Below are 26,506 nucleotides of genomic sequence, written 5' to 3' on the forward strand. Positions count from 1 at the left end.
TATAACATATATTGATATTTATATATTTCATTAAATCATTTAGCATTTAAATTTTAAATTAATTAGATAAATATTTATTGTTACTTCATTAATTTATTTTAAATAATTGTAATGTTATAAATATATTATTACAGTATTTAATTTAAAAATTAATAAAAATATTTTCTGATGTAAAKAGTAATAAAAATTGTAAGATATTATAATCAAATGCATTGATCCGTACATAACTTAAAAGTTTGTGTTATTTGAATAAGTAAATTATYTAATAATAAATTTGTTTATACATGATATTATATATATATTACAGTAAATTTATTAAATTTAAAATATAGTAAAAAGTCAATAAATATATTTAATGTTATTAAACATTAAATATATTTATTGACTTTTTACTATAATAGAATATCTATATATTTATATGAATGCATAAAAGTGTATACTGTAATATATATATAGTGAATATACATATAAATATATTTATGATCTGGCAATTAGTATAAATATAATATATTTTTTATCAATAAAATAACACAAACACATGATTAGTTTACTTAAGAATAGATTTTCTAAATAAACAAATTGTTTTTATAAACGAATTTTTAGTTTTATTTTAACAAAATTGTTTTTTAATATATATTTCATGATTTTTCAATTGATTTCTTAAATCTATTTAATGAGTTATCATACCTTAAGTAAACTAAGAAATATTGCATTTATAGTATATTATATAATACTATATATAAAGTTATATATTCGCATATTATCCATTAAAAATAACATTCAATTACTGTTGCTATTTTTCATTATAAATAATTGTGTGCTAAGAAAAAATGCAAAGTATATACATATATATATATATAATAAAACAAGAATAATAATAATAAAAATTCATTTCATTTGATGTAATAATATATTTGTTATATTAATATTTATTTCAGCAAATGACTAACAATAGTGTTTAAATATTGTCGTGTATTTTCAGATTATTATAACTATAGGATAGGATTGATGTGAAAGAAAGAGAAATACAACAATAATTATATAGGAATTAAAGAAACTGCAATCAAAACAGTGAATAACATAAAAATTATTATTACTGTTTATACTGTTTAGAAAAAACTATTGTTTATAAAGACYAGAGATTCAGTTAACGAGAGAGAGAGAGAGAGACTTTGTTGAAGTTTATAGACTTTTGTTATATAGCATAATAAAAGTCTTATAATATGATATTTATATTGTATTGTATTTTGAATTGCATAACACTTGTAACATATGAGTGCAAAATAGTTTTCTTAACAAATAAATTACTGTAACATTAGCTTTAAATGCAATAATTTTTTCAAAGAACAGGTATATAATTATAAACGCAGGCTTTTGYAGAGAGAGAGAGAGAGAGAGAGAGAGAGAGAGAGAGAGAGAGAGAGAGAGAGATGTTTGCAAGTTTAACATTGTATAACAAATAAAATAAAGATAGACAACCAAATGAAAACAATGTATTAAAATTACTTTGCTTTACAATTTTAAAACCCATATAAAACAAAACTTTACTGTATATTATCGCATTCTCTCTCTCTCTCTCTCTCTCTCTCTCATTTTAACCGCTATATTACTTATACTTGTAATATAGTAATGTAGAGTATAGTGAATATAAAACACAATAATTATTTTAAATTTTCAAATCACTTTATTGTTTTGCTTCATTATTACAATTGTTACATAAAATTTTGATTTCATGCTAACAAAACATTTAATGGTTTTATTGTCAGGATTTTACATTTTAGTGTTTCTTTCTCTATCTGTTTCAAAAAGCACTTTACTTTACTGGTAAGTCATGAGATAAATAGAGACCGAAAATTACATTATACTATATRTGTAGTGCAATAAATTGAGAAAATTAAATGATAGCAGAAATAGTGTATTAAAAAAATATTAGAGTCTCCAACCGCTACACTAATGGTGAGAATTTCTATAATTATTTTTAATATAAAAAATTATATTTTTTACTATATATGTATATAACTTTACACAAAACGTAAAGGGATTGATAAAAAAGTGATATAATAAGTGGATTAATGTTTGATATATACAACAGTCTATATACCACTGACTGTGAATATATATATATAATTTTTGAGCAATAATTCTCTGRTATTATTAAAGATCTTAATATATCTTACAACTACTCTAAAATATATTTTATAATTTTTAATATATAATTGAATATTCGGTTAAAATTGTACTATACTTTATAAAAGATTTRTGTGTTTTTATATTACAATATTAATTAATATAAATTTTTGAAAATTATTTTGTTTTTGTTTTTAACTGCTTATTATTTATTTTTATATTTATAAAAATATATATATATTACAGTAATATTTATATATAAGTAGATTATTATTTGTATTGTGAATTTGTTAATAGTGTCTCAACATATATATAATAATGATAAAAATAATTATATGAGATGAGTATTAATGGTAGTAATATTAATAATATTATATATAAAAATAATACATTTATAACGTTTATCAAAATAGTTATTTTTAAAAATATTAAATTATGAGATTAATATAATTATGTTTAATAACGTTACTTGTATTGAAATGTGTGTTGAAATACATATGATTTGATTGATTCAAAATATATGACAACCAGATCTTTGGTTTTTAACTTTTTCTTCTCAAAAGTGGTATTCCGTGACTATTATGATAGCACTCATGACAGCATCCAAAGGTCACGAGACCGGTGGCCGTCGGGAATTCCCGCGAACAGCGCAAACACTTCTCGTTTTGGGGCTCTTCGTGTGTCTTGAGGTGAGCCCTCAGATTACAGGCCAATGCAAACCTCTTTTGGCAAATCTCGCACTCATGCGGTCGATCGCCTAAATCATACATTCAATTAAATTATTTTAAATTACTTTTTATATATATTTAACTACAATAGTATTATAATAATTATTATTTAAAAAAATTATTGTTAGGCTATATGTCATATATATTTGTTATTTAGAAAATAGGGTGCAAATATCATTAAATAATATTTTTATTGTTGTTTTGTCTCAACATACTTAAACATAATAATAAATGTTATAACTAAGTGTTAAATACTTTGTTAATGCCGTACCTTTTATAATGATTTTCATCTCATTTAATAGATTATAATCTTTAATCTATGACCATATTTACTGACATAATATAATTTAGGCAATGATTTTGTGTGGGAGCACATGGCATATACACCATACATACCAAAAACCCATAGTAAATGGGATGTATAATCTGACATTTAGCCATTTAGCACTACTATTTAGGTAACTGCTAAATGTTTTTTAAGTACAGTATAATTCACTAGTTTTTTTTTATAAATTTTATACTTAAAAAATGTTATTTTTCAACAAAATACCAAAATTTCACTTAACATTAAATTATATATTAAAAAAAACATTTTTTTTCGGTTCTTTGCGCTTGAATTATATGCTCTGCTATTAGTATTCTTATCAGGTCTTAACTGTTAGTTTGAAAAATTAGTCTCAAATCATATGTGCTCTACAGGTAGGTATGAGCTACTGGTATATTATATTAATAACATTACTTTCTACAGTATGTATACAACGAGTAGTAAATATTAGTTGTAATAGTTTGCAGTTATTAAAACAATGTATAATAATAAATGCATTTATCTTTTATTATATATGCATAAAACCTTTCTCCTCTATTGCTTATATATATATTTATGCTGTACTTTACAATCATAGATGCATTACTAATATACTATGATAAATGCAATGATAATTATATAATATAACATCAAATGTGACTTTAAATTAATTTAAATCATATTATATTGTTATTCCTATGTATTTATTATTGTTTGTCCTATATTTAATGTTGGTTTTTCAAATGAAAAATTATTTTATTATAAGTGCTTATCACACCATTTAAATATAAATATAATAACTATTTTTTGTCATTTAAAAATATAAATGTAATTAATATTTTTAAACTTAATTAAAATTATTATATAATGAATACTAACCGGAATGTAAGTACATCTGTGGTCAGGGAGACGGAGACACATAAAAACAAAACAAAATACAGTTCATTAGTCTTTATGATAACAATTAATATATTTAAATATCTTATTCATTGAGAAAAAGGGATTTTAATGAATAAATTGAAAGTTTCAAAGATATAGACAGACAGATGAACAGACAAATAGAAGACAGAAATGGTAAACAAAAATAAGTCATTTACTCACATGATTTCTAAGGTTAGTCTGTTTGCTGAAACCGCGATTACATATTTTACATTTGAAAGGCCAGGAGCCGTTGTGAACATACCTAATAGATTAGACAGTCGTATTAATTGATAGTTTTGACAAAAAAAACATATATGTATTTATCTATGTTTAATACATTGTGTATTTAATTTTTATGTAAATTAATATTGAATTAATTGTGCGAATAATGTTTAACTCGTCAATCATAAAAAAGATTGAAATCTGATTCATATAAATCGGTTTTAAAAATATAAATAATAGTAAATAAAAATTTATAATTTTGTTTTTAAATGAAATATTTTCAGTTCATATGCCATAAAACTCTTTTCCCATAAAACAAAACAAATAATAAAATCTAAGACTAAAATAAACTTAAAATTTAATCATTTCTTTTTTATTCTTCTTGATTACCACTAAAATATATGAGAAGTTCTTTAAACTTAAATAAGTTTTGTATTTATACTTAATATATATGTGAATCATAGCATATATTCAATAGTAAATGAACTATACTTACATATGACTTTTCAAATCACCCGGAGTTGGACTAAAACATTAAAAAATAAACAAAAATAATTAAAAAATTAAAAGCGGATCCATTAATATGTGATTTAATAGAAAAAGACAAAAATAGATTTGAATTTATAGTATATACAAGTTTGTCAACCAATAACAATATATATCATATTTAATAGYTATAATATTTTTTAATCAAAAATTATATTATATGATTTTTTATGATTTTTTCTAAAATTCATAATCTAATAAAATTGCATTTTTAAAAAACATTTTTATATCATAATAACATATATGTCGTATTTATAGCAATATGCATACATTATATATATATATATATATATATAGTATATATCAATGTATATTTATATAAAGGTCATTTAAGCATAAACATTAATTAATGATAATTTTGAATTATATATACAAATTTAATTTTAAGCAAAAAAACAGTTTAAATATTTTAATACTTACAAACTTTTGCTACAGAGCTGACAGGCGTGTGGTTTCACCTATGGATTTAAATCAAAACACATTATTAAATAAATATATTTTTAAAGTATATTAGAACTAATTGTATATAAAAAATCTTTCTTTTTTTATTACTTTGCATTTAATTTTATTTTCCTTTCAAAGACTATCAAAATAATTAGATTATTATTTTTTAAAGTTTACTCATATTTTGCTTCATTAGAAATGTTAGCAAAAGGGAAGAAAAATATTTTAGAGATATTTATTTTTCTGTGTGTTTTAGCGTCAATGATGTGTGGATGCAGTGAAACAAATAATTTTTGTGATGAGATTTATATGAGAGATAACAGTGACGACTCATTAATTAGATAATGTAATAAACAGTGACTTTATGTTTGCAATCAAATGAAACTAACAAAAGGCACACAAAAATTAAAATAATAGCTCAGACATTACCTGAATATTACATATCATTTAAATGGTAAGTGTTTTGTACAGTTTATTGTGTGTTTCTTAAAAAATTAAATGATGTGATGTTTTGCTGTGATTAGTGAACAATGTATTGTGTGAGAAGTAATTTATTTAAATAAAAACACATTTAATATTTCTCAGAGCTTGCAATAAACTACAATAATTATTTTGGTCTCTCTCTCTCTCTCTCTCTCTCTCTCTTTATTATACAATATTATGTAATATATGTTATGTATATATTTGTAGTTTAATACAATAGACGACTTGAGTTTTATTTCGGTAACAAACATAAAGTAATTTTCTTTAGCTCTTTATTATTCTTGTCGTGGATTAAGCGATGCTCTACTTGTGATTAATGTGTTTAAGTGAACACTAGTGTGTTAGCCCTTACCTGTGAACTACATTATTCAATGAATAAAAGGAGGGATAGACAGGTTGATAGGGAGTAAAGGTTAGGTTATTAAATGAAAACAGTGTTTTAGTTGAGATGGTGTTACCAAGTCATGCAACAAACTTTTATGTAATACATCTTTTAATACACAATAAAAGTATCACAATTGCCTCCAAGGGCTCCCCAAACATAACTATCCGTCCAATTACTGGTCCTAAATCAAAGGTGAATAACTCACTACTGTTTATATGTTGTGCTGTGTTGTGTGCGCTCCTGTATTAAGAGCACACCTGAGATACTAAAAATGATGAGAAAGAAACAGAGATATACTGTAAGGGACTGTGATATGAGAAAAAATCGTATAACAAAATAGTAGAAATTGTTGTGTACTCTATTGCTAATGTTATTATWTGTGTGTGTGTGTGTGTGTGTGTGTGTGTGTGTGTGTGTGTGTGTGTGTGTGTGTGTAATAGAGAGAGAGAAAAAAAAAGAGAAAAAGAGAGAGAGAGAGAATGTCAAGTGATAGAGAAAGATAATTTATAATACACACACATACACACACACACATACACACACATACACACACATACACACACATACACTCACTCACAACTATATTAGCCTAAGGGCTGGTAGTTTTCTTGTGTGCATTTATGTCATTTCGTGCACTTYTCTGTCTCATTGATATTACACATAAGGATTGGGATTCTGACAATAAAATTAGATGACTATTTCATATGCATTATTGTCGTGAAATACACTATACATCGATTATCTCTTACAAAATGTCGTGTTTTTTATTATTTTGTGGTTATTTTTAAAATTTAAAATTCAAAACAAGTGTTAACTTTAATTTTAGAAATAATTGTATTTAATAACAGTCTGACGTCTCATTTTTAGTCTAACTTAATGTTTATCTTATTTTATCACACATTGAGCTCTCTTTCCTTTTCTTAGGGCTACATTTTTTATATTACGGTTATATTAATATTAAACATCAGCAAAAATGTTTTATGAATTTTATTATTAATATATAATGTGTATGTGATGACCATAGTTTTGAGACCATTATTAATATATTTATTAAATATATGTATTGTCTGCATAAATAAGTTTTAAAGTCAAAGACCAGAAAAATTGAATAACAAAAAATGCCACAAATGTTAGTTTAGGCAAACATTTAGTCATTTAATTGGAATATCAGTGTTAAGAGAAAGAAAAGGGCAGTTCAGCACAGGTAGCTTAGGATAAGAAATACTTATTAGATGTTTGGATTGCGTGATCAAACTGTCAAACGTCTAACTATATTGAAAACTTTAATTGACCTTTAATTCAAATCACGGTTTAGTTTCCAATATATATATATATATATATATATATATATATATATATATATATATTACAGGTATATATCGATGTAAATATTTAAAGCTCATATATGTTGCTTCTGTGCATCAAACTACTGACCACCCCTCGCCCCGGAGGCACTGAATATAGTACAGAGTAGTGCACACCTACTAAAAAGGGTGAACCCATCTTTCAAAAAGATTTTTTTTTCAATCATATTATATCATATCGATTGCCATATTATGGGCAAAGCACTCGTCTAAATAATTTGATTGTCTTTTCAAATTTAATTTATAAATATATTTAATTTATAATAATATAACATATAATAAATAGGATAAATAAGTTTTTAATAATATATTAGATATAAATTTATAATATTAATAATTATATTTTTATAGAATATAAAAATATGTCAACTTATGAAATACAAATAATTAGCATAGTAAAAATGATTATATTTTAATATTTATAATAATAATAATAAATAAGTAAAATATTTAGAAAAATTATATATTTAATAATTAGCAATAAGTGTATACATGACATGATGTGTGATATAAAGAGAAATGATGAAAAAATATATTGAATAATAAATTAAAGCATAAATTTCAAGGAAATTTTTCTGTGAGAAACAACGTAAAAATTAAGACAAACTTTTAGTTTTATATAYATAAAGATAGTGAGAGGCATTATTATATATTTTATTAGCAAAATTTATTGAGTAAACTATTTATTTGGTCGATAATATTGAAAATAATTTAGTGTTTCGATAGAGTTTCTCATTTTTCTTGTTTCTCAATCTCATAGTCTGTAATGTCTGTAATATTGGTTATAATTTGGCGAAAAGCCTTTCCTTGCCTTCAAATTTCGTGCATTTCATATAAAACGAGATATTTTATGCCAAAAGAAAAATGAGACTAAAATCGATACGCTTTGCGATCACAAACCGATTTGGGTGTGGACTCAAACATATTTTTGATTAAACCTATCGTGGGATGGCTTTCCATATATATCAATACAAGTATGCTTTGTGAGCTACATGTACTGTATGTGCTCTCACTACTAATACATGTTACCTATCAATATATTTTGAACATTTATGTCGAGAGGCATCTAATAATTATCACAAAAGCGATTACAAGTTAGCATTGAATTGAATTTATATGAAATTACAAGTAAAACAACAACTTTTTATTAGTGCTAAACTTAGAAATCATATATAATTAGTAATTATTAAAAGTCACTGAAAAAGAGTTGTTTAAATAAAAAGAGTTGTTTTCCAAATGACAGTTATTCATTGGCACCGATATTGGAGCTCATGTATGTAATTTAGTATATATAGTATTATATATATATATATACATAAATGTATGTCCCATTGGAATGCAGTCAATATTTCCTCATTTAATTTTCTTTATTATTATTTCAAGAAATTTTTCATTTATTTTTTATTATGCATTTGTGTCTTAACTTTAAATAATTATTAAAGCATTTACTTAATAAAGCATATATTCATCGATAATATATTTCTATATATAATACACAACCGTATGACTGTATGGGAAAAGCAGCAAAAATATTACATAAAAATCAAATCAAAATTATTTTCAGAGAGAATTTGAAAACAACAAAAACTTTTACTGATTTTTCCATTAATTTTCGAGACATACTATTGATGGTCACATTGATTGCATGATATTTCTCTATACTTACATTCAGATTATATTATACATGCAATTAATGGCTCATTATTGGCGCTCAGACTTATTAACGATACGGTAATAATAATTACATTGAAGTTACTCCTAAATATCAGGTACTGACAGTACTGAGCACTGGCACAGTACAGCTTACTTGTCAAGTGTTATCATTAAAATACAGGTACAGACTTGTTATTATTATTGTCATTTCACAACCAAATTAATTCAAATCTTTTTTTCTCTCTATTTTATAAAAAGGTTTTTATACTTTATGTCTCTTTCTATCTATAGTTTTATTTATGTTTATTATTGCTATTTAAACTTATATTGCATATCATAGTATAGTAAACATTAAATTGAGTAAATGTTTTGTCGTTTTATACTTTAAATAACAAAAACAAAAATACAAGAAGTCATCGATTGCATCGCTTATAGTTTAAAACCTTTTTTATATCTGATTTTATTTAAAGATTTTCTTGCATTTCTAGGTATAAGTCAACACTTGAAGACATCACTAGTAATTGTCTGATATTTTATTAGTGCCAGTAATGAGTCGTTGAGGAAACCAAACTTTCTTTCTTTGCTCTATCGGTATATCAAACGCTTTATCAGTAAAATAATAGTATTTTATTTATAAAAAATAAAAAGATTTCTTTTTAACTCAATTTTTCTCTTTTACTTATTTTTTCTTAAAATAGTGGACATTATTCTTAGTCAACGATTTTTCAGATAAGATGACTGACTGCCCATTAGATAGTAATTGCCTTAAAGGCTAATACAGTCTTAATTTAGTTTTTAAACTTTTAAATGATTTCAAACTTGTAATAATAATAAAAAAGATAATAATAATAATAATAATWATTATTATTATTATTATTATTATTATTATTATTATTATTTGCTATTTATGTTTTGYTTATGTACCTGTATTTTACTTATAMAATTTTATGTGTGAATGATATCTTAAAAATAATATCATATAGCATAAATTTCATTAGTAATCATTTACTTTTTCACATATATACTGTATATTTAAATGTGTGTATGTGTATGTGTATGTGTATGTGTATGTGTATGTGTATGTGTATGTGTATGTGTATGTGTATGTGTATGTGTATGTGTATGTGTATGTGTATGTGTATGTGTATGTGTATGTGTATGTGTATGTGTATGTGTATGTGTATGTGTATGTGTATGTGTATGTGTATGTGTATGTGTATGTGTATGTGTATGTGTATGTGTATGTGTATGTGTATGTGTATGTGTATGTGTATGTGTATGTGTATGTGTATGTGTATGTGTATGTGTATGTGTATGTGTATGTGTATGTGTATGTGTATGTGTATGTGTATGTGTATGTGTATGTGTATGTGTATGTGTATGTGTATGTGTATGTCTGTCCCTTTATTTTTGTTAGTGATATCTCACTATTATATCTATAGCTCATAACAGTCATGAATGCACAACACTTTTGACAGACAACACCAATGGTTGAAAAGTCAGTCAAAACACTGGAAATTGTTTTTAAGTGACCTATCGTTTGAAATGAAGACTAAATACTAGTCTTTCAAATCTTACTTTCTTTCCAATCTTTCACTCATTTCTTATCTTTTTTTTGCATTTTTTTCTTAGCTTTGAATGATTTTGAGGTTTTTCAAGAACAATGTTTAGCTGATATGTATGTCTGGACTATATTTAAAGATACATAAGAAAGACAGTATAGTATGATAAAGCCTATGCATGTATGGCACTGTCAGTGCTGTATATACAGACCACTAGCTGTTGAATGTCTGCACGCAAGTAGTGATAGCTCTGCAACATATCGACTGCCAAAATGATAGGCTTTGCTCTCGCTTTTAACAAACGCATAGCACTTGTAATGTGGTATTGCATGTGATTCTTGTACTCAAATAGTGCACCAAAAATAATGACCCAAACTATACAACTCTTAAAACTCGAGACAACAACTAAATAACAACTCTTGAGTGAAGTTAATGAAAGATTTCAGCTCTCAATTTGGCTCAAAGAGAGACCCCAGACCTCCACACAAAYGATACCACTCATCAACTTATCGCATCTCCACCTCGTCTTATCACTACAACAATGCCATAGAGCACAGGGAGGCACACAATCCAGAAATTGTAGGAGAGTTACTTWGAAATACAGAAGTTATTACTAAGAGAGAGAGAGAGAGAGAGAGAGAGAGAGAGAGAGAGAGAGAGAGAGAGAGAGATAACGTTGTCTACACTATTAGAATAAAAACTGTTTATTATATCAATAATATTCTTATAATATATTATATACTTAAGTTTATATACACAATATTATATATATATATATATATATAGCCCACCGCCCAACCAGTAGTGCCAAACCCTAAAAACCTTTYAAGTGCCCCAAAAATACAATATTTTTTTATAAACTTTATTCATATATATATATATAAAGTCATTTTTTCAGCTTTTGGATAGCATGGAGATAGCAATAGGTTATAACTTATGAGATATAATATAGAAAATACTGATCAAAGGAGTTCCGCACAGCAGAGGCACACATTGACCACAGTTGGAGACCATTGAATCAAAATCACTTGTCATAAACACTATCCTTTATTGAGAGCACAGAGAGGTCTAAAACAGAAACCAGAGARAGAGAGAGAGAGAGAGAGAGAGAGAAAGAAAGAGAGAGAGAGATTAGTTATCTCTGTATATAATTGACTTTCAAATACCAATCAATTTGAGTAACACACAAATAATATTGTGTTAATTCATAAAACAGTAGAGTACATAGAATTGCCACACATGTACTTACAATATCATAGGGCGCTGCACAGGTAGCAGCAGTCATATGGCCCCCAAATATTGTGTCAAACATTTGACACTTTATTACAAATCTCATCTTAAATGGTATTATATTTGCTTTTTTCTGTTATAATATTGTATGCTATTTATAATAGTAATATAATTTATATCCAATTTATAACTCACTGTAATGAAGCTTATAATGTTATATAACAGTGAAAAGCATTAAATCATAGAAAAAACAAAATTATAGTCTTTGATGGTCTCTATGAAACTAATCTTATATTTGGTTTACATTTTTTTAGTCAAACATAAACCTGCAAAACAAAACACAACTAAAAGTGAGTCCAGACTTAATGACTGCTGATTTCAAAGTTTCTAATATCATACTGACTCCAAATATGCTAATTTGTCCGATACATGTAATCATTGTGTGTTTGTCTATATGTACTATATTTTGCACCGATAGCTACAATATAATAAACAGTTCGGAAGAGAGAAGAGAGAGATTTAGTTGATGCCATAGTAGCACTGGTATCCACTTTTTATGGGATGCAAAGGTACACAAAAGTTTGGGTGTGATATAACTGGCAGCGACTGCACCTTCAWAGCCATAGCTTGTTATAAGCATAGGAACCGCTCCTTGTTTTAGCTTTGAAACAGTCGTTATTTTAAGACTTTTTAGTTGAAGAGTTTGCCATAAATGCGATCAATTACTTGTATTACTTTTCTGGTACATTATGGCAATGATAACATAGATAGAGGATTGGCTTTAGTATAGGATCTCTATGAGCAACGGTCGGTGTGCGTTAAACACACAAAATTATGCTGAATAACAACACTAAGACTATAAAAATTAGGATTGTATGGGCACTGACATAGGACAGGCACAGTGTGCTAGAAGTGTGCTATTGATAGTAAAAAATGTTATCCGAAAAACATTCAAACTTTAAACACATATCGAAATGCATCTCAAGATAGAGATTATAGTCAAAACAGTTTAACGTCTCTCTCAATGCTCTGAAAACCTGATTATCAATGACTTTACAATTATTACAAAATAAAATAAAGATCTAATAATAAAACACAAACATAAATATACACACTTTATATGAATATGCAAAGCATCGACACCACACCCATAGCTTTTTATTAAAAAATTCAAACACTTATGTCAAACCCAACTAAACATTGCTCTCTCTCTCTCTCTCTCTCTCTCTCTCTCTCTGAACTGTTTTTGTGTATTTTATAAAATATAACTTTTTATAATATTATTTGTTTAATACTAAATTCATTTTTTAGAGTATAGTATCACAAGTGTTGATGAAGTAGATGTAAATAAATACATTAAAGGTAGAGACATATATAGCATTTATAGACAAAACATTAATCACAAAACACGTTCCTAAGCTTAGCGTCTATTACAGTCATACTTTAAAACTATGTGCTTATGTACTGTAATTTACTGTTGATTAAAAAAGGGAATAACCATTTCTGGATATACAGGTGACAATTGTTGAACAAAATTGTCAAATAATTTTATTTATATTATATGGCACACAATGGTGTATATGTTTTTTATTTATTAAAATTATGAAATAACATATAATTGCCATTGTATTTGTGTTTGTATTTATGTTTATGTTTGTCAGCGCATCCATGCCTTGCACTCGGCTTTCAATGTCTTTTCAATTCATGCGACAGACAGTCTGCCAACGCTTTTCTCGATATTAAAGAAATAGCATATTATTACACAAAACATATTGTTTTCCAAATCATTCAAATGATTCAACACTTTATACTTATTTTTTTACAAAAATATATACAATTATTGTGCTGATAAAAAATGTTATATTTTTATAATAACATGTATCAAATTGTTAGTATCAATTGTATAGCAATTTTTTATTTGATTTTTTCGATAAAATAACTTAAATAACTGGAAAAAGCAAAATAAGCTTCTTAAATTCAAACCTAATTTCAATATATATATATATATATATTATATATATGTATATACAGTATATATATAAGCATAAATGTGAGATAGTAAAAGCTATGTATTAAATAGTATTATTATTATAATGAAAAAAATTATATACAGTACAGTATACTTTATGTGGTTATATCGCATACATCACATGTATATTTATAAAACATATTTCAATCGTAAGATTGTTGATAAAATATAATGGATTTGAAGGAAACTTTAGAGATTAGCAATTATATTGTTTAATGATAGATATGGCAATTCCGTGGTATTAGTTCATGATTTTCATTGTGAAACACCATTCAGTAAGTCAGTCAGTCATATAATAAAAACAATTCATAGAGCGTTGAAATGTATTCAATGTATTGTGTGATACTGTATGTATATATTGCAATAATATACATATAAATTATAGTCGAGTATAGGGATAGCGGGGTATTATTGTTTGCAATTGTTGTCAACATGAGAGGTGAGGTATGATATTAACTCAGGTATTGTGTTGGCGTTTGATCGCATGTATTGCACGCTTACATAAACAACAAATTAACTCTCAAATGTAAATGTAATTTAAAGTGTTGTTTCACTGTTTTATGTGAAAACAACCACAACTATGACTACAGTTTAACAAAACTAATTGTAATAGAGTTCTGGTCTCTGATTTTTAAACACCTTTTTAGTGAATATTTTTAACGCAAAGCAAAATTAATATATATTAAAATTTAGTTAAATAAATGATTTGTTTTTACCTTATTATGTGTCATACGATGATAATAAAGGTTAGAGCTGGCAGTAAAACGTTTGCCACAAATTGGACCTAAAAACATATATATTATATTAACTGTTTKTTAAATGTCTTATTATACAATCAAAATAATTACAATATAGAAATTTTAAAGTGAAAACATTAAAAAATAAGGGTAGCATTCATTTAACATATAACAAACACAAATAGTATATTTAATGAATGTATATATGAGATATGCATAGGTATGCAGGTATGTATTAGATAAAAGTAAGGTGCAGGTATAATAAAGTATAGTACATTGTGGGCTTATGGGTGATATGGGATATGACATGCTATCTGATGTCTCACTGTTTATATTACTGTATAATTGAAAAGTAATGAATTCCCACAAATGTTATTATTATTACTATTATTACTAACTATTGTAAGCATTTTGATTCTTAAAGTCATTGTTTATATTCATACATATATCTCATATACATTCTATGTATAAAATATAATTTTTTATGTTTTAAGATTTTAACATTTTATTAAAAGATAAGATTGAGACAGTAAGTGAAAGTAAGTTATAGTTAATTTAAGAAATGTAATGAAAATAAGTGTCCCATTAAAAAATGACTTTTTATGACTTACATTGATGTGGTTTTTCTCCTGAATGTATCCGTCTGTGTGTATTCAAAGAGCTGGATGTGCTGAACCCTTTGCCACAAACATCGCAAACATGAGGCTAATAGACAATACAATCGCATCATTTAAATACAAATAATTATATAGTGTTGTAATAAAGTGATGTTTTTATTATTATATGATTTATAAAAATCTAATACCTTTTCACCGGTGTGTGTCCTTAGATGTCTCCTTAAAAGAGATGGTCTGTCAAAAGCTTTACCGCAGTATTCGCACGGCAACATTGTCCTCTCCCGTGGTTTCTTAACCATAACTGTGGTTACGGGAGATTTAATGATTGGTTCGGTAGTTGCGGATGAGTTGAAATTTATAGGTATATCGTGGTTGCCGTTGCTTTTGGCGGCAAGAAGTTTAGATTTTAAGCTATTAATCTTATTGTGTAATATTGAATTAGATGGCGATAACGATGACTTAGATTTTGCAGACAAATCAAGTATTAAATGGTTTATTGGCGATGGCTTTTGATTTTCATTTTGCGATGAGTTGGACAGTGATGACGACGATGACAACGATGATGCAGAGGTTGGAGATGCCGACGCTAATGACATGGACAGATCCAGTGGACTGTCTGTTATGTGATATCATGTAAAATAGGACATTCCTGTTAGTGGTCACTTAATTAACAATAAACTAATTACCTTGCACTGCTTGGCGGCATATAAACTGATGGTGATGTAGGGATCGCAACAATGGTGTCGATGCTAACAATGATGGATATAAATTGAACGGTTCCATCACCGGTATTTTTCACATGTGATACTAAACAATAAAACGGGAAACAATTCAACTAAATATATGAAGCACTGGTAGATCAGAGACGTTGTATTGAATCTCTCGAAAGATTTTCAGAGCAATACTAAACACATATGTCTTGTGAGACAATTTTTAAAGCACTGCACGAAATCTTGAAGCATAAGGAATCGGCAAATACAGAGCACAGGCAAACAAACACACCTTAAGTACTTCATTGGTTGTATGAGCGGTCGGTATGGAGATGTGAATCGAGAGGTTGTGCTAGTGTTAGTAATTGTGTAATGCATTACATACTAACTGTGCCCATGCGGCTCATACTCTCTACTCTTTGAGGACAATATGTGTGCTCTGTGTTCCCCACCCTTGGAAGATATGTCTACACCTTATGTATAAAACTTTTCCTACTTCTCTCTCTCTCTCTCTCTCTCTCTCTCTCTCTCTCTCTCTCTCTCTCTCTCTCTCTCTCTCTCTCTCTCTCACTGTCTATCTATCTATCTCTTCCCTAATAATAATAGACTATAAGAACACCCATATCTCGTGTCGTTTACATAGAAATAAAGGCATAACAGTGAACTAACTACCCATTCCCTTATATTACAATATTTTTGCTTTATTAATGTATGCATGTTATGTCTATACAATCATACAATCCTTAATGATTAATATTAGTTTAATCGCTTGCCATTTGTCACTATTATTGAGTTTAGTATTATAGTTAGCTATGAATAAAGTGAATGACTATACAATGGGACTAATATATAGACAAACAACTTTACTTCACGTGTTTGTGCCCTAACAGGTGACACAATATTATTAATCTAAATAATATTTGATTAATAATAACAAAGACAATGTCATTGAAACAAAATACAGTATAACTTATTAACTAAATTTCTATGTAAACTAAGACGTATTGTTAATATTGTCCGCATGTAATGTATGCCATGAATTAATGAAAGCCATTCATTGTTTGATAGAAAAATAATTAAAACTTTAAAACAATAATAATTATTGACTGATATTGAAGTGAAACCAATTTTTAGTTGCAGTTAAAAAATAAATATTGTTTACAGTAAAATAAATGAAGATTAGTTTTAAAATAAAAACTAATTGTGTGTTTGGTTGCAATTGCAGGTGATTTTAGTGGCGACGACCGATAAACGATTAGACAGATTGATCTCAAAAACATAGAGAGAGAGAGAGAGAGAGAGAGAGAGAGATGAGAGAGAGAGAGAGAGAGAGAGAGAGAGAGAGAGAGAGAGAGAGAGAGAGAGAGAGAGAGAGAGAGAGAGAGGAGATATGCAATAAATTTATCTAAGAATAAGATATCTAAGCATTTTCAGTAAAAAGCTCTTCAATCTCTCTCTCTCTCTCTCTCTCTCTCTCTCTCTCTCTCTCTCTCTCTCTCTCTCTCTCTAACTTTCACTTTCTCTCTTACTTTTCTCTCATTTACTCATTTAATTACTCACTTATTCACTCATAAACTAAATTAACTAATAAGTTTAATATAGATTATGTATTAAAATCTGCATATTAAATAAAATTTTTAAATTGCAAAAACACTAAATATTTATATATTAATTAGAGTATACAAAAAAATTATCTTACAATTAATACTAAAAAACTTCAACAAATTAAATTGTTATTATATTATATGMARTATATTTGTATTATTCAACTCAATTTTACTTTTTATTCTTATTAAAAGACTATAATAATTTAATCATATTAAATTAAAAACAATATTTAGTCTAATATAAATTTTATAACAATAAATACTTACTTAACACTTAATAATCTGTGACAAAATATTGCATATTTAAACTGATGGGTTTGTGACTATGAAAGATGATACTAATAAAGTAAATACTGTAATAAAGTATATGTCTTTAATTTTTGATTCAATTTAAATAAAAGAATTTGCATTTTTTAATTATTTTATAATTTATAAACTATTTTTTGAGACAATAAAAACATTCTCAATATTGACTGTAATTTTTTATTGACTAAATTTCAGTGTTTTCAGTTAAAACTCAAATGTTTCATATGGTTGAATAAAATTTTGTTTTAATGCTCTTTAAAGACAACGTTTTTRAAGATTCACTTTATTAAAAAAATAKTTTTGCTTCGATAATGACAACTATATAATTTTTAGTTTGTTATTTACTGATAAATTAAATTTTTTTTCTCAAAATTGACTTATTCTTRTTATTTATGTATTGCAATATTTTGTTAAAATATAACACACACACACACACACACACACACACACACACACACACACACACACACACACACACACACACACACACACAAAGCCTTCGGTTAGAAAATGATTATTAAATTAATGATATATTTATAATAACAAAAGGCTCCGATTATTTTGAATCTGAAAACTTAGGAAAACTTTTAACACACAATTAGAAAGTATTGTAATAACGTTTAATAATTAATGAGATTATTAGACATTTCTATGCCATAGATTGCTCTAAGCGTTAATACCTTAATATTAACTTTATATACGTTAATATGTTTTAAAATACAGAATATATACAAAATTTATTGGTAACCAATAACAAAATTGATGGCCAAACTATAAGATAATAGTGATTATCATAAAGGTTTGGGGAGATAAACCATTTTTATTAATCAATATGTTTGTTGCTTCGCTTCAATGGTTAGATAGGTTTTACTGTTCCCGTGTGTCTCAACTAATTTCGCAGCAAATGGTTTATGCAAATCACTATAAATTTATAGTAAAGGAAAGACAKTGTATATAATATTAAACGACTCATAAATTTCATTATATTATTTGTTATACCAATTCTTTTGAGAGACACATGTTCTTCATTAAAATATATAATTGTCACACACATACACACACACACACAYACATACATACACACACACATACATACATACACACACACACACACATACACACACACACACGCTCACTTACTCACTCACTCATAGACTAGAGCTGACAGTAACTCATCCCTGAGGTATTTTTACGTGTATCACGTATTTAAAATGCATATTCATATACCTGTGCTGTTGTGTTCAATAATAACACTAATGTTGTACGTGTAAAGTGCAGGTGATTTTACTCTATGGCCAAACCTAACCAGAAGTCTAACTATATTTTAAAATTTTAATGCATTTGTTTGATGCATATATACATACAGTTTTGGACCTTTTAATGAAAGTTCTCCGTAAGCATAGGAAGCTTTCAAGTCATATGCGGTCAAAGAGAGAGAGTCTAACAAACAGTATATTAACTATAATTATTTTTAAGAGAAAATATACTGTAATTTATATTCAGGTAAAGTTATTTATATAATAAATTGTTATGTGCTGTTGAATGCCTGTCCCATCTGAGGTACAGTGATCTCGAAGGCATAACGATATAGAGAGCTTCTGGTGTCGAGAGTGGCACAAAATGTAAGGATTATTATTTGTTAGTATTTGTTATTGAGATCTCTGTTTATTAGTGTATTTAGTGTACATCTCGCTTAAGTCAGACTCCCAGGTGTTTGTGCTGTTGTGTTGTAGATCTGACAGTAATTTTCGTATCATTCACTCGTTTGTGTCTTTCATACTCAGCTGCCATCACCAGTGCCACCAATTTTCGATAGTCAAACAGTGGACACGGTTGGCACCGGTGTCTGTTTTTTAGACACTCACTTCCAATGCTAACCTTGTGCTCGATATAAGTGCTGAACACAAGTGCAATCTGCAAATGTTTAACATTGAGACAAACAAAACAACTCTAGTTTATAAATACATAATAATGCAGTTTATTATTAATATATTAAGTTAGTTTGTGTTAGTAACAAATAAAAAATGGTCCATCCAAACGATAGTCATACAAAATATAGCTACCGGTGCTGATCCACGCAATGCCACTATTTGTTCTGCTATAGCACTCCATTGCTATCTTATTGTGTAAAAGTAACGAAAATTCATTCATTTCTTTAACAATTTTTTCTCTGAACATACGTTACATACAAAACAATAGCAAAACAATTGCAAAATACAATTAGAGACTTGCATTATAAACAAATAACAAAAAACTAAATGAGTAAACCATTAGTTTATTACATCAGACTAATAATTGGGAACTCAAAAGCAAAGTCGGGACTCAATCAAACATAAAAGCATTTCTCACTTAATATAAGTCATAATATCAGATGAGTTAGTCTGAGAGGTGCTATGCCTTGCCTACTGTTGTAATACACTAGTTTATTGTACAGGTAGTAGTGGTAGTGATAGTAGTRRTAGTAGTAGTAGTAGTAGTAGCCCTGTGGTCTCTTATACCAAACAATAAATGTTTCATATTTTTTCATTATTTGCTACTAAACTCCTCTGACTGACTGACATATGGCTTATGGCATTTGGATATTGTTTAGTGTGATGTGTAGTGTTTTATTATATGTGTTACACATTAATCTATATTATGAGAATTGCATTTATATATAGTTTATTATGAGTAAAGTGAGTGATGGAGAGTGTGATGGATGAAACTTATTGAAATTTCATGGATCACATTCAATATAATGCACGCGCACACAATAAACAATACATACAACCAACACATCAGCCAACACACACACACAGCATAGCACAGGTAGCTGAGTAGTGCTACTCAAACCTAAGTGAAAGCCCGGACCAATTGTAGAGATAAGAAATGTTTTTTATATTATCGTTTAAATGAATGCACGACTCACTGATCACTGACTGGTATGGCTATTGTATAACTCAACAACAGATAATATAATGCATAACATATATAATGAAAAATTGTTGGGTTAAGGGATAATTCAAAAAAGCCGAAGACTTGAGACGGCATCCCAGAGTTTATTTTCATTTGTTAGTTCACTACTGTATACACTAATATTGTATTCCCCGGAGCACTGGCCGCACACCAAACACACACACAGGAGAGCCATCACAACAAACACCAGTTGTTTATAGTTTTTATATCAGAATCTCATCTCTACTTCTGTTTCAAGAATTCTTACGCACAAAATATCTCTAAAAATAAGTTAATAATTGCATTGATTGTAACTTTTGTTTAGCTATTGAAGTCTAGTATTTTTTGAAATAACAAACTAAACTAAATTTTATCTATTTTTAAAATTACTGGTCATAGAGAATGTGCGATAGCACTGGTATGTAACTGATGTCCCAGTAATGATTCCAAAGCATTCTTTATAAATATTAAAATTAATTTTTTTTAAATTACATTTTGTCAAAATATTACTAAAATTGTCAATTAAATTAACAGTTTGTATATAAAATTTTCTTTATTTTTATACAGTTTATACATTTTTTCCAAAAGTATATCATACATATTACAGACTGGCAAAACTAGGGGATTAAAATATATTTACTTAAGTAAATATATACAGATAAAAGGATTAATATATACATGCAAAAATTAACAAAACAAAGATACTGATGTCATATGATATCAGTTAATATGATAAAGTTAATATTATATTTAATGTTAATATTAATATCAAATAAAATGTTTAAAAAATTTAGATAAAAATATTGATAAATATTGATTGATTTATTTAAATATAAGTTAATAGTAATAGTAATAATAGTAATAATAGTAATAATAGTAATAATAGTAATAATAGTAATAATAGTAATAATAGTAATAATAGTAATAATAGTAATAATAGTAATAATAGTAATAATAGTAATAATAGTAATAATAGTAATAATAGTAATAATAGTAATAATAGTAATAATAGTAATAATAGTAATAATAGTAATAATAGTAATAATAGTAATAATAGTAATAATAGTAATAATAGTAATAATAGTAATAATAGTAATAATAGTAATAATTGTCGTGTTAACTTTTATTATAATTATTATTTAAAATAAATTTTTTATTTTTAAAATAAAATTTTGTATACATAATATTTACTTATACTGTATATATGAAATAAATAATTATATTCATAACTTCCCTACTTTGCCTGTCTGTAATACATATACATAAGTTAAATGAGTTTTTATTTTTTATTTCTTTATACCTGTAAAACACTTTTTTGAAGCAAAGATCACTTGTTTAGTGAATACTAATAAATAGATTTGAAAACAGGTTTTTTCTCTTTTTTAAACTTTGACTCAATTTTTAGTATTAATGTTTGGATAAATAAAGTAGCTGTTCATACAATCATACCATAAGTTATATTTAGGTTTTTTTTAAAGTAAAACTAAAATAAAGACTGCTCTCTATTTTTTTAAAGTTTTCATATCTCTCTTGAAAACGATTGTTATTGGAAATTATTATCACAAACACATATTATTATTTTTGATGGCACACAACAACAACAACAACAACAACAACTTGAATAGTAATGATAACAATACACCACCGTTTCTACTGTCTATGCCCTCTATTACTTGAAGCCGTATATATGTAATGATATTTTTTTAAAAGAATATATGTTTGTATGTGTGTGTGACTGAGCTCTCATGAGATGCTCTAATCTATTATAGAAATAACTATATATGAATAGATTTGCCATTTATGTCTACCGGTGCTTATTATTAACTTATCTTTTTATTTCATATATTTTATAATTTTCTTCTTTTCAATTTTCACATCATTTTATATAATCTTAAAATTAAAGAAGAAATTGTATTTTATTGAATGCATTAAGAAAAATTTTTTTATAATAAATTTTTTGAATGACTTTACAATTCAAAGAGAGTGTTGTTTGTAAAAAAATAGATAATTTACAATAAATCGCTTTACTTTAAATGATCACAATTTTGTTTAAAATGATCCGTAATAATGGATTCTATAATACAATAAAATAAAAAGATTAGTCTATTTTTGGTGGTAATACTGACGGTTCTAATAGAATAATACGTTTATATATATAATAGTTTGAAATATGTCTTGTTTTTCATGTCTATCTCATAACATATACAATATTAATGAAATAGTGACCACTCATAGCTCGCCACACCAGTGAAATGCCGTGCATTGCATGTCTTATTATTGTCTATCATTAACATTATTTTTTGTGAAAATAGATTATTTTTCTGATTTTTATATTTATTACACACAACACTCAATCTTAACAGTAAAGAAAAAAGAGTAAATCTTAACTAAAGAGCCAAACCATAACTAGAGTAACACAAATAAGTTAAATCATTTTTTTAAAAGTTTAGGTTTTTGTATAATTGGGATAATAGTGAAGCAAATATCCAATGATGGGTCGGTTGTGTCCAAATGGCTCATTGCGTGCCAACTCGTCATCATTTGCAGTCATCTCTTTCTCTCTATGAGCTAACCATTTATGCCATCGTCTTATCGTTTTTTTGTTGAAAATAATTACCCAAATTTTTCTCTGCTTTAATCTCTATTCACGCTATAAGAGTAAAGGCATCTGATTTGGTGACTATCTTTCAAATGTTTTTTTTTTGCTTTTGTGACTAACTTTTTTCAAACACTTTTAAAATAATAATATAATATTTTTGTTATTATCAATGACTAGACTTATCATTAAATTTCCGATTTAAATTTTTTTATATTTAACACTAAAATACATTTATAAGTATTAATAAAATTTTATATTACTATAAAAAGCGTCTCATTATCGACAGTACTTTCACACGTTATTTTATCTTTTAAAACGCCTCAATAATGTCACTTTACAAATAATCTCTCTCTCTCTCTTTCTTTCTCTCTCTGTCTGTCTGTCTATCTCTCTGTCTTTCTTTCTAACTCGAGCTATCTGTTTATCATTTTTTATAATATCTATCTTTTTTCAATGTTGTTATTATTTAAAAATACATTTTAGTTGTAATTATAATCGATTAAAGCAAATGTTAAATAATTCTTTCCGATTCGTTTGCATTGATTATAATAACTGATACCTAACCCATAAAACTGCTTTCAAAATAACTTAATATTTAAGTTATATTATAATATAGAGTAAAGAATAGTAGAGAAAAATAATTTGCAATTAAATTGAGGCAAACGTTGTTTTGGTGGGAAACAGGAAGGAAATTCTTGGAGAGGCATACAGTGCCTTATGATTGGACTCTGAGGGACATCAATGTGTGAGAAGAGAGGCACTGATATTGAGACAGTAATTGACTGAACGATAGGCACAGGTATGAGAGCTGACTAAATGAATTGATTTTGTTTTCTCATTCACTTAAAATCTGAGAAAAATTTATTAGACTTTGTTTTGCTCTTAGAAAATAAGGCACGTCTTAGATATGATATATACTGTTGATTTATAAGTCATAATATATAACTTATAGTATAACTAAAGTGTAAGTAGGGAACCATTAGATAAACTATCTACCTGTGCTATACTATTATAATAAAGTCACTAAGGGTGCATAAATAAGGTTTGCTTGTTGTTTCAATTATGATATGTGGATCAGTTTATTTTGAATTTGGTAGCACTCTATGGATTATTTTAGTTGTCTGTCTATCTCTGGTTTGTTGAGTGCCTATTAGTGCTATCACTGTCTCACAGCAGGCTTTCAAAAAACATTTGTTACATTTGCAACCAAACAAATATCTTTACTGTTCATCACATTTATAGTTATGTAACAAAAAAATTATCGACAAAATCGTCTCTCGAAAAGTCATTATAAACGACTTCCTCGCGCTATAAAACGTTTACTATTTATAACAATTTTTTATATAAACCTTTTATATGCCTTTTCTTTTACTTATTCACTCTCAATAATTATTATAACTAAAAGTTGTGGGAAATTAATTTTAGAGATATGCTATTTCATTGCATGTATTTTACAATATATGCTTTACATTTAGTATAATATCTATAATACATATATTGAAAACAATTAAGAAGTTATGTGAATAATTATTATTAATAACTAATATTAATAACTTTAATAATAACAAAATAATAATAATAATACTATTTAACTCAAAGTAAAAATAGGAGACATTGTTTATATAAACAGTGTATTAGTTATAATAGTAGTCAAACATTAAGAGATGGATTGAGAGTTAAAGCGATTCTTCAAAACATAAGAAAAGTTTAGACGTTTTGTTAATTTAAATCTAATGTTTAGCCATGAGATTCGTGACTACAGTGGAAAACCTGCTGCTCTGATGATGATTACTACACATTTAAGGTGCCCATTGCCCTCTATCTTTAATCTACCTGTGCTTCTGCTAGTACTACAGCTTCTGGTTTACCTGCCATCGCCTAATGATTTTCACCAATGTTGCTGATGATGATCACTACCAATGCAAGAGCCACACCAGTAATGCCAGTGCCATAAGCCAGAGAACTACTGGTTTTGTGCAAAAAAGCATTATTTATAATATTAAAAATGTTTTCTCTCGCAAAAACCTGGTTAGGTTGGGTTTTTCATATATATATACTGTATATAAAGTGTATGTTGTGTGCATAACCTGTCTATAAAATATGTAATTTAATGTTTCATGTTTTATATGGTGTGGCATCACATTCATCAATATATAATATAAGATCATTTAAAATAGTTAACAATAATTGAAGGACAGGTATTTCGTGCGATACATGCATTGCACAAAAAACTTATCAAAAGATCAAACAGTAATCAACACATGAAATGCTTTTTTTAAGTCTGTAAACCAATACATTGAAAGATCAATAATATCGATAATATGAGCAATAATTGTAATGCAAAATGTCATTATATTACAGAGTATATTAAAAAGATTCAAATATTGGTTTTCAACTGGTTTTTGAAGTACTTTATCTTATAGTTAGGTCGATGATTGGCATCGGTTTAGTTTAGAAATATCAATACTGATCAGCATTTTAAACAAATTTTGAATAAAATATTTTTATCTCAAGTTAGAGTTTATGTTATTTTTTAAATTTTTTAAATAGTAAATTATTAATAACAATTTTAAACATTAAAACAAATATTGAACAATAATATATTCAATAATACATTTTTAAATGTTCCTATTTAGTMAAAAAAATATATTTAAATTTAATAATTTTCACACACAAGTTGTATAAAACAATACATCAAACCCATATGACACGTATTTAGTCCAACAATTTTCTAATATTTAGTGCTTATATCAAATAAAAATTATAATTTTTTCTAATACAGTATATTCATCATTATTTTATAGTAATTTTAAAAATGATTAAAAATGTATTAGTTATAAATATAACATAATTTGTCCTAAACTTAAATTCATTACTGAAAAATACAAAAAAATTATTGGCTAAAAATAATTCAACTAAAATTCATTCGATGAAAATAATATAAAATATTGATGTAGTTTACATGATGTTAAATTTTATTTTAAAAATGTTTATTACT

At 26.6% G+C, this 26,506-nt stretch overlaps 1 protein-coding gene across 1 annotated transcript; it reads right to left on the reverse strand.

The window, feature by feature from the left end:
• Positions 1-2,669: 2,669 nt before the first annotated feature.
• LOC128965835 (putative zinc finger protein 735) lies at positions 2,670-16,289 on the reverse strand. The gene is made up of 9 exons (XM_054312612.1): positions 16,039-16,289; positions 15,541-15,968; positions 15,347-15,440; positions 14,715-14,782; positions 5,269-5,306; positions 4,799-4,828; positions 4,261-4,342; positions 4,039-4,054; positions 2,670-2,884 (listed from the first exon to the last, which is right to left on the reverse strand). The coding sequence occupies exons 1-9, from the start codon at positions 16,133-16,135 to the stop codon at positions 2,670-2,672; spliced, it is 1,068 nt and encodes a 355-aa protein (XP_054168587.1). The 5' UTR covers positions 16,136-16,289.
• Positions 16,290-26,506: the final 10,217 nt, after the last annotated feature.

This window comes from Oppia nitens, unplaced genomic scaffold (genome assembly GCF_028296485.1).
Source record: "Oppia nitens isolate AA-2021 unplaced genomic scaffold, nextdenovo-longstitch-racon4-pilon3 scaffold18_pilon_pilon_pilon, whole genome shotgun sequence".
Taxonomy (NCBI): domain Eukaryota; kingdom Metazoa; phylum Arthropoda; class Arachnida; order Sarcoptiformes; family Oppiidae; genus Oppia; species Oppia nitens.

Bases quoted from the DNA above. Each gene is read 5' to 3' on its own strand.
- LOC128965835 (XM_054312612.1), bottom strand. From the start codon at position 16,135: ATGGAACCGTTCAATTTATATCCATCATTGTTAGCATCGACACCATTG. The intron at 14,783-15,346 runs GTAAGTCATAAA...ATATGTTTTTAG, and splicing joins AGGAGAAAAACCACATCAAT to GTCCAATTTGTGGCAAACGT. The intron at 4,829-5,268 runs GTAAGTATTAAA...TTAATGTTTTAG, and splicing joins CAGCTCTGTAGCAAAAGTTT to TCCAACTCCGGGTGATTTGA.